Consider the following 10,930-nt stretch of genomic DNA (forward strand, 5'->3'; position numbering starts at 1 on the left):
TTTTTTGGGGGTTTTGTTTGTTTTTTTTTTTGTCCCAGTTCTCCTCCCCATCCCACTGAGGGGGGGAGCTGTGAGCAAGCAGCTGTATGGTACTTTAGTTCCCAGCTGGGGTTAAATCACAACACTGATTTACTCATTTATGTTGAAATGTTTTGGAGTGTCACAATCCAAATATGGTACTTGCCAGCCTTTACAAATGGAATCACTACTGTTGAAATGACATGGATTTAAAATTAATGATATTTTGATTCTTCTTGTAGTGCTACTTGAGAGATTGTAAAGGTTGATTGTAAATCTCTTGATTTGTCACCATTTCAGTACTTGTTCACTGCTCTCCACTGCTGTGAAGTGCTCTTATCAGGTGATCAGAAGCTTGAAACCACTTCTGTAAGCCTCTTCTATTTAACTCGGATTCAGGATTTGATATTGCAAACTCTATTTGGCTAGTGGCCTTACAGCAGTTGAGGCAGACATTTGAAATGTTTCTCGTTTTACTTATCAATTGGAATTTAGGGTAATACTTTGTTTCTTCTAGGAAGTGACTTATTTTAGACTAAAACAGAATTTTGTCTAGGTGAGCTGGGCATTAAAACCAGACCTGCTGCTCTAGTTTCAGTGGGATTATTACCTTTTTTTAAATTGAGCCACATGATAGGCTTCTGAGCTACATAATGTTGCTCACAGTTACAATGTTGGCTTTTAAGGGCAAAGTAGGGTTTTATTGTTGTAGTCTTTTTCTGTGAACTGTTTTCTTGTGGTTTTGGAGAAGCTTTGTAAATATAACTAAGTAATATAGAAATGTGATAGATGAGTTTCTAGGGTAAGAAACAGACTATCCTGGATTCTTTTGTGATAAAAACGAGTTTACTGCAAATTCGTCAAAGAATTTTGAGAGTGTGAGTGTCATACTTACTTTATATAGGCAAGTATGTAATTTTTATCATCCTCCACATGTCCAAGACGATACTTCCTCAAACTTCAACTGGGTTTCTTCTTAGCCTGTACTTTTTCATAATTTGTTTCATGTTACTGTCCTCTCTTGTTTGACATAAATACTGACTTGAGAGTTGAAATTCTTCTTAGGTGAATTTAGAGATTTTACATCACTTTAGTACTGGAACTTTTTTTTTTTTTTAAGAGAAATGTTTTGAATCAGGATGGTTAGCTTAAGCTTTTGATTTTGTTTTTTTCTTGCTAGTCATGACAGAACAATGCAGGATATTGTTTACAAACTTGTGCCGGGCCTCCAAGAAGGTGAGCTGTGGTATGACCCTTTTTAGAGGTCATTTTGTGCATGCTTCTTTAACACTTAAAAAAAGTTTAAGGTGATGAAAATGGTGGGGGGAACACTCATGCAAAAATCTATTCCTTAATCTGTGTAATTTCTGGTGATTAATTTCATACCTGTGCTAGCAGCAATTAGGGGTGGTGGGATGAAAGACAGGGTATTTCTTCAAAAAGTAGTATTATATAAAGCAGAATAATAGTTCAGCTTTTGAACATTGTCACGCCATAGCTCTTATTTGTTCTTGTTAAACTGTGTACTTAAACCTGTTGTGCCAACTTTCTAGGATTCTCAGAGGTAGAATGTAATGCAGAACAGCTTTTAGTTTCAGTTTCTGCTACCATGTGAATCCTTTTTTTAGCAGGTAATTTTCAATTTATGTTTTCATAATCCTCTTTGAGGCTGGATCTGTTCAACTAAATAAGTCCTTTTAGTATCTGCTCAGTGATTTTTTGCCTTAGTATATGTTACCACTTCCATTTAAATACTGTATTTTAAGTCACTTAAGCTGCAAAAACCAAAACATTGAATAGAACATTGAAAAAATTGTTTCTCACATATGAAAATTAGAACTATAAATAAAAATTAAGAAGGGTTTGACTGTGGGAGGGGTTCAAAATAAGGTATAGTATTTTAAATACTCTCACTGTAATAGGAACGCTATAATAGTAGCTGTACAGATGACTTTGTAGTAGTCTAACTCCAAAATATAAGATAGGGCGTGACATAAGAAATAGCAGAGATCAAAAAATACTAAATCCTGACAATACCACTACTTGTTGGGAAGCCTGTTTCACTTAAGAGGGAAGGGATTTGGAAAAACTTCATAAATGTTGCATCAGAACTTTATTACAGGGATTAATATTTACAATTTTAAACAGCGGAAATGAAAAAGCAAAGGGAGTTTTATCACAAACTGGGCATGGAAGTTCCAGGGGACGTCAAAGGGGAGACATGTTCTACAAAACAGCACCTAGATGCCCACCGAAATGGTAAATGGTCCTTAATTTATTCTGTTTTGGGTGGATGACAGCTAGTAAATTGATGAACAGTTGGAGGTAATATGCCTAGTTGATTTATTACAATTACGGTTGGTGTATAACACTGAAGAGTGCAGTGAGAGGAGGATAGTTGCTTTGTCCCTTATTTCTGTACAGAATCTTTCTTTTCACCTGGTCATAGCAGATGAGTGGAGTAAGGAGATTTGCGTAATAGTGCCTACATGGGGACTTCATGAAAGTGCCCAGCTTCTGGACTGCTAACGGTTGAACTGAAGGCTGTGCTTTGAGTAGATGTATTTCAGTCTTTTTCGCATGGGGTTGTTGGCATCTAGTGTTGCCTAAGCAGATAAGCACAATTTGGGAAAAGCAAAGCTTATTCTGTATTGCAGTCCTGAACTGTGCTGTTTTAAATCATATCAGCATTATAAGCTGCTGCTGAGTGTTATCCCATATATCTGTTTTCTTACATAAGGTGAAACAAAAACAGATGAAAACTCAAACAAAGAAACTTCAGAGGAAAAACAGGAAGAAGATAATGACTACCACCGAAGTGATGAACAGGTGAGCTCATAAGGGCATGTTTTCATTTTATCTTTTAGTTTAGCTTTAGTGCTTTGGTAGACAAACAAAGAAGAAAAAAAACTGTTTCAAGCTACTTCTTTTGTCATCTGATGCAAACGAGATACAGTATTGCCCAATGCTTTTGTGTAAGCATGAGTTTCATCTCTGTGTTTTGTCAGGAGTGGAGAATATGTTAAAGATATTTGCATTAGGATTTGATAGTTCTGACTGCTTGTTCACGAGTTTCCAAAGTATTTATTTACTTTCAAAACAAATTCAGGTTATTTGGCTCCCCTTCTGGAGTATATCCCAGTGTGACTGTAATGCATTCAGCTGAATATGTATTAATAATTATGAATAAAACCTTTTGCACTTCACTAACTTGAGATTTATTTTGTTTTAAACCTCTAATACAAGGACGGTGTTATACCTGTAACATAAAAATAGTATGAAAGCTGGGAAGTTCAGCATAGAGTTGTAAATACAAAGCACGTTTGAAAGTTAAATCTCCTTTTGGAATAAACAAGCATTCCCTTTTAGTTTTTCCCGTTAACATGTGCCCAAGGCAAATTAGACTTGGATGTTTTCTTTAAATTACAGCGTAAGGGAACTTTGAAAGGGATTATACCTAGTACTAAATCATCTCAGTGCATGAAGTAAATCATCACAAAGAGTTTAAACTAAGTAGTGAATATCTGAATGAGAAAAGAGGTGAGAATTGAAGCTTAGAAATCAGAGACACCTTTTGGAGGGATAATGTTTAGAATTTGAAAATTTCTTGCATCGTTTGTATCCATTCCTTTTAAACTTTAAGTTCTCTTTTAAACGTCTGTTAAAATTCTTTTTTTAAACTGGATTTAGCAATTGCATTAAAAGCAAGGAGTTACATTAAAAGCAATCATTAAAAAGAGGCAGTGATATTCTTACTGTTTATCTTGCTCTAGTTTTTGATATAGCTATTGGCAGCCAATGAATTTGTACTGGAGCAGTCTTGTTCCAACATGAAAAATTCTTTCTTGAACTTTTTTGTCTAGATCTGTTTTGATTGCAGTTTGATTTTTTTATCACTAAACTGACCAGATGTTAGAAAATGTTGTGGGTTTTTTTTTTAATAGGCATTTCAGTTTAAGAAATACTAGTACTGTACTTTTTTACTTTGTTGTATTAATGAAAACTGCATATGGAATACATAGGAAGGACTGCAGAAAATTGTTCCAGCCAACCCTGACTGTTTGCTTTTTCCTGAAGGTAAGCATCTGCTTGGAATGCAATAGCAGCAAATTGCGTGGACTGAAACGAAAATGGATTCGTTGCTCAGCACAAGCAACAGTCTTGCATCTAAAGAAGTTCATTGCCAAAAAACTAAACCTTTCTTCTTTCAACGAGGTAATATTTTCTTTTTTTTAAATTATTTTCCAGATATAAAAACTTTGTGAAAAGTGTGGAATTGTTCTTTTAGTCTGATTCTATTTTCAGAAAACAGAAGCATACACCATTTCTTTAATTGTATGTTATGTATCCATTTTCCTGTCCTTTCTTGAAGCTATACAGGACTTGCCACTTAGTTTGCTGTGCACCTTTTCATGTCTATGTATAAATAGTTGAGTTAAAAGGCTTGGCTCTGTGTTTCCATGTGTGTTGAAATGGACTCTGGCAAGGTGCTTTGTTTGACAGCTTGCGGTTGGGTATACCCCAGCCCTTCAGAGATGCCACATACAGTGCAGGGGACAGGCAGTAGCAAACGCTTGCACTTTTGGAGCTCAGATTAAGAGGAAGTACCACAGATATTTGTTCATGCTTTCCGTGAAGCTCAGCCTGAAGTTTCTGCCTACCACGACTAGAGTGTTATCAGATACCTACTTTTCCCTTCCTCTGCAGGGAATACTTGGAATCATGGGAAGAATTTATGGTGAAAGGTACAGAAAGAAAGGCAATTCTTTGCACTTCTAGTTCAGATTCCAAATTACCAGCGGTGAAACATATGAATGCAGCCTCTGTTTACCACTTTGCTGGGTCTTGGTCACAGTCTTTAGACATCTCAAGTGACTCTGAGCTTGACATCTCCCAACCCCACATTATGTCACTGAACCACTGAATTTCAGTAAGACTTTTCATTCAAATTGTTTGCTTTGAAGTCCAGTGTGTCAACACCTTTCTGCTTGAGCTTTTCCAACAGTCAGTTTGCATCTGTATCACTCTTCCTTGTAGCTTCTGTGCGCTTCAAACCAACACTGTCTTAAGGTTGGAGTGTGTCCCTAGGCTCTGCTAGGCTTCTTGAAAAAACTGTATTTCCTGTCTTGTCCTCAGCTGGCTTGAAAGTGGTTGACTGCTGACTGTAGCTCAGCAGCAGCATAACTACCATCACTGTTCAAAAGGGAATATTTGTGTGCATGTTTAGGCTCTCCATTCCACTGTGTTAGTCTGTGATATAACAACCTGCCTGGCTTTTATTAAAGGGAAAAGTTTTCAGAACTACTGTTTATTCCTTTGCTGTCCCTCTCTACCTTCTGAAAGAGTACATAAATTGTGGTGTAATCAGTGTACAATTACCAAGTAACAGGTACATAGTAGAAGGATCTAAGCTTGCGGGCATATGGGCTATTGCAGGTTTGAGTTATTGCCAATTAGATGAGCCATGTATGTGGACTGCATGCCCAGTAAGGCCTTTTTGTGTTGTGTGGTAAAGCGGTGTTGATATAAGACACCTTGGTGGAGCTTACTGTTTTCATGCATGTTCCCTCTTTTAGTTCATGTTCAGCTCATTAGTAATCATATAATCCTCATGTTTTTATGTTCATATCCTCACTGCTTCTAATATCAAGAGCATTCAGCACTGAGATAGAAAAGTGAAAAAATAGCTATCAAGTACCTGCAAAGAACCCATAAATATAGTGTATGAGGAAGGTGGCAGACAGGTTTAGGGGTTTTTTAAATGCATCCTTGTAGCAGAAAGGCACCTGGCTGGTGTTAGGTAAAGAATTTTCATCGTATGTTAAATAACAGAGCCGTCTTTGAGAACTGCGAATTTTGTTTCCTTGATCATTTATGATGCCTTTTTAAAAGCATGTGAAGTTTTCAGGAAAGGGCATTAATGTTGCTTGGGAAGCTAAACCTGTTAAGACATTTAAGTCCAGTTGGTGCAGTATTTCCTAGGTAGGCACAGACATGGTCTTTTAGCAGTCTGTGATGAGAAAAGACATGCGCTTTTTCTCTTCTGGTACTATTTTTATCTACAGAGCAGCTGCAAGATGAATGCTTCCAGTGTCTTCAAAGAAAAAAAATCTTGACAAACATTTGTAGTATTATCTGAAATATGTTGCTCCGTGTATATGTCCCAGTGAATTAACTGTTGCCTTTGTTTTGTCAGCTGGACATATTATGCAATGAAGAGATTCTTGGCAAGGACCACACACTCAAGTTTGTAGTTGTTACTAGATGGAGATTTAAGGTATGACACAGTGGTTCCTCGTAAATCATGAAGTCGCCAAATGTTTCTAAAACAAGCATCATTTGGAACTATTCTGCAGTAGCTGCAGATTCTATCAAAATATTCTTTAATAAGTATCTAGTACAGCATCCCTAAACGCCAAGTGTTAATTTTTGTTTCCAAGAAAATGAAGCAAAGAGGAATTGCAAGGGAAAAGGGAACACTGTCTCATCTGCTAAAATTGTTACAAAGTCTGGTAAAGGAAGTGGAAGCCACAAGAAAGTATTATTTTTATCTATTTTAGGTAAAACTGGTTTTAATCCGTGTAAAGTGGAAATCAATTGTGATACAGAAAAGGCAGAAAATTTCAGCACAGTTCTCCTGTACGTCTAGAAGTCTCCTTTACTTCTAAAGCAGAGGTGGTAACTGCAGTGCTTGTCTGTCTTAGTTAAGGAAACTTCTAGTAGCATTTAGTAGGCATAAACAAGGCCGCTTAAAAATGTTTGAGTACATCTTTGAATTGCTTATTGTGGTTTCTTTAAACAATTTCTTTTAGGCTGAATAGTAAACAGTGGGGCGTTCATTCTGAGTATAAGCTATCACATTAATAATTACAGCTCAAGTAAAGTGAGGGTAAGAATGAATTGCAAAATTGAACACTTAGGAGGCAAGTCACACCTCTAGAGTCAGTATCTGTGTATCTGGGGATGTTTGAACTAAGAGGTAGTATTCATAAAGGACAAGCAATGCTGTCAAAGTTTACAGTTTTCACTGAGGTAAAACCACTTGATGGCTTTTGATGCGTATCTAGAAGAGATGCCGATAGGAGTAGAGAGTTGTTTTTCTGTCTTGGAACAGACGAATCAAACTGTGCATCTCTGCAAGTCTACTATTTGCCTTGATCATGGAAATCTGTGCAACTGTGGTGTGTCAGTTGCCTTCTCAAGTGAAAGTGGCGGGGGATGTAAATTGTAGCTGGAGGGTGGGAAGTCCAGAACAGACAAGAGGAAGCAGTTCTTTACATGAGACCCAGCGTTCCTTCATGCAGGATGCTGTGGTTGTTAGAAGTTTTACCTATTCATGAAAAAGTAATGAATACACTTGGAGAAGAGGAATCATGTGAGAGCTGTGTGATGTGAAGTATCACATGCTCTTATGCTGCTTTCTAGACATCTGCATTTCTCCCTTAATGGGAGTGGGTTTTGTGAGTTAAACAGATAAGTTCCTGAGACAAAAAAGGGAAAGGATTCTTCCTCTCTTGTTTGAGCTTCACTGATGAGATTGCGTCTCGTCTTTGAAATTTTGACAGGGCTGATAGCTCCTCCGATTCATTTAAGCTTTACTTTATGAAACAGAAGTATTACCTACTGAACAGGTTATTTCTGGTTTTGTTTCTGAACTTACCTGATCTTTCTGTCTTGCAGAAAGCACCTCTACTGCTACACTACAGACCCAAAATGGACTTGCTGTAAGAGAACTTATATTGTCCTTCTGGACAGAGTTTTTTGCAGAGACTATCATCTGGCACCTTCTTAGTGCATCACTAATCACATGACACAAACCAGCTGAATAATTTTAGAAGACTGTAGGGCTTTCATAGCGGACTGTCCTTCTGAATATTTCTTCTAGGGATATACTACCAAGAGTTCTGGACAGAAAATATTTATACTTTTTTTTGTACAGAAGAAGTAAGTCACAACTCAACAAGACACTACCAGCACTAAGTTTACAGATACTGAAAACACTTCACAGTTCTATGTAGCTCAGCCTGATTTATCTCTTACAGTTACACAGAAATAAGTTAGAATGTTGTGGAGTGATTTAAAAATGTTGCTTTTGACACCAAGTTGCATTTAGTTACTTTTCACATTCTGAATCTTTAAAAACTATATTTTTGCAAAGTGTTATTGTCTTATATAGTATGCCTGATTGCATTTGCTTTATTCAAGTTATTCTGTAGACCATTGAAAATACCTAATGATATGGTGATAATTTATTATGCTGCATTGAAAACTTCTAAAAATCTGGGAAACCAATAAGTTTGTCATTTTTCCCAGTTACTGCTCTCCCTTGCTTTGTGTTTTAGTAAAGTTTTGATACTCCCTAATGCATGTTGATTTGGCAAGACTAATAGAAATTATTTCAGTTGATTTTAATGTGCCCTGATACTTTGCTGTGGCATAAGTTGCACCACATAATGACAAATACTCAAAAGTGCTAGATTTGTGAACTTCAAAAAACCAACCCAGAATATTTCTTACATAGTTGTGGCTTGCAGAAATCAGTTTTTAATTTAGAGAGAATTTGCTCTCACTAGCGATTGAAACACTGGCTCTTGGGCTACTTTGGGTGATATTGCAGTTTTCATTTCATTTATTAAGAATTCCTCAGATCATTATGAGCAGGTTTGTATTTCCTTTACCTGTTTTCTTATGAAACCGTAATATTTTCTTTAGCCCAATTCCTAACTGTTGAGGACTGGTCAGATGAGATTATGTTAGCACCTTCTGGCCTTAACTGGTAATTTTGTTTGCATCAGCACTAATGGATGCCAAGGTAATACACATGCATGCATGTACGCGTACATCTATACACACATTTAACTATATATGTTATAGAATGCACCCTCGATAGCATTTAGCAGGGTTCACTGCACTTTTTGCAAGGCTTTTTGAGATAGTTGGCTTTTCAGAAAAAGTGGCTGAAAGTGATTTCTGCAAGCTGCATACAGTATGATACAGCGTATATAGTAGGATAGAGTGTTTGTCTGGCATAGGCATCAAGTCACTGAAAACAGGCTCTGCCATGTTATTGACAGCTGGAAATCATTAACCTTGTAATTTTTGGAAGAGTTTTCCAGTGAGCTGAAAATACTAGTTGCTATTCCTCTTATTAAAGCCTGTATTTTTTTATTATTTTCTTTTTTTTTATAAATTGTCTTTGGATAAGAAAACACGTTTGTCTGTAACTGTCCTGCTTCCTCTAGCTGTGCTCTTTCCCCTTGTCTGCTAGAAAGTGTTACTTGCTACTTGATAGCAGGAAGTTGGTACTGCAAAATGTTTATCCAAGCATTTTAAATTGTCTTTCTCTTCTTGAGTTTTTAAAGCACCACATTCCTCAGCATGTGTCCCAAAGACTCTATCTGTCTTTGAAGTCTTCGGTCCTCTGCTGCTGCAGAAGGGATGCTCCAACTTGTGTTTGCGTTTGAAAATGGGGTTCCTCATTTTTAATTACAGTCACAGATGTCAACGGGAAGGAAATCAAAAAGCGTGTGAGCAGAGAATGAAAGGGAGCTTACTGAACTGTGGAGATTGAAGAGAGAAGGATACAAAGGCCAAAAAGTGCTGCTGTCCTTGCAGATAAGGATATGGGATAGCTGCATTTGAATGTTTGGGTTACGCAGAATTCTACAGCTGGGTTGGCTGGGTTGAGAAGGAAGGCAAGGAGTGGTGTACATCCATATGAGCAGTGGGATCCAACTTGGCTCTGGTTTTGTCTTACTGTTTGTGAACTCAAATATATGTATTTTGGACTTCCCCCCCCCGTCTTTAACATTACTTGAACTGGCAGAAAAGAGCAAATGAGATAATGGGTCTACCATTTTTTCTAATCCTTTCATGAAACCGTGAATGCAGGTGGTATGGATGTGTACACAAACTGACATACTGGGCCTTCTGGAGGTGTTTCCGTGGTTGACTGTCCTACTGTAAATAAGGACTTTCTTTAGCCACTGAAAATATAAACAGGGCTGTAAGTGTCCTCCCTCTGTGCACCCTGGATATACAGACACTGGCTGTACCTAATGTGGACATGATTACTGACTTAATCAGGATACGTATATACGTAAAAGCAAATACATATATTTATGCGTGAGATCTGTCTATCTCAGAGTGTGTGTACTGCAGAAACTTTGTACAATGATTTTGATGCAGTGCTGTTGAAGCACATTGGGTTTTTAGTACTTCCCTGTACTTCACTTGTGCAGCTGAGAAATTAGTTACAAATATGTAAATTCAGAAGTCTTTCAAATCTATCTCTTGCTGTAACAATCTACAGTATAGACCATATATTTGTAAGTTTATAACCATCTTCAGAATCACTTGAATTTTTATGGTGCTATCGATAATTGAAAACTCTGCTTATACCTGTATGGATGCATACATTCAAGCCAGTATTCATAGAAATATAGAATGGTTTGGGTTGGAAGGGACCTTAAAAGATCATCCTGTTCCAACCCTCCTACCTGCACCTGTTTTTTTTAACTCATAATTGTGTGTTACTGCTTTTACAGTTTGCTTAATCTGATAAAACCTCACCAGTAAAAAGAAGAGAAATAAAAAAAAAAATGACTGACAAACACATAAAAAGCCACCCAGTTATTTTTCTAAATCACATGGCACAGTGTATTTGCTACAGAAACTGTGACTGTGTCTGGACTATATGTTTATTTCCTTTAGCCTTACTAAAAGACTACAGTGCAATTAAATGGAGGTCACAGGAAGGTGTCCTAGGGTCAGAGCCTTGTTTCACTCCTGTGAAGCTTAAAAGACAAGTTAGTTTATATCAAGATTATATTGGGTAAAACAAGCCTGATACTGTTCAGAGTTAACTCAGTATAGATATCTCTTTGTCTCGTGAAATCAAGTTAGTTTATTT

The 10,930-nt window shown here is 37.1% G+C and overlaps 1 protein-coding gene across 1 annotated transcript; it reads left to right on the plus strand.

Moving 5' to 3' along the window:
- Nucleotides 1-1,198: 1,198 nt before the first annotated feature.
- PCGF3 (polycomb group ring finger 3) lies at nucleotides 1,199-8,215 on the plus strand (the record flags this gene model as incomplete). The annotated part of the gene is made up of 6 exons (XM_010014576.1): nucleotides 1,199-1,254; nucleotides 2,167-2,277; nucleotides 2,759-2,847; nucleotides 4,096-4,233; nucleotides 6,215-6,295; nucleotides 7,699-8,215. Coding segments are annotated over 6 exons (523 nt in total), but the record flags the coding sequence as incomplete, so codon positions are not given.
- Between the last annotated feature and the right edge of the window lie 2,715 nt (nucleotides 8,216-10,930).

The sequence above is a fragment of the Nestor notabilis genome, unplaced genomic scaffold (assembly GCF_000696875.1).
Source record: "Nestor notabilis isolate BGI_N333 unplaced genomic scaffold, ASM69687v1 scaffold3545, whole genome shotgun sequence".
NCBI classification, from domain to species: domain Eukaryota; kingdom Metazoa; phylum Chordata; class Aves; order Psittaciformes; family Psittacidae; genus Nestor; species Nestor notabilis.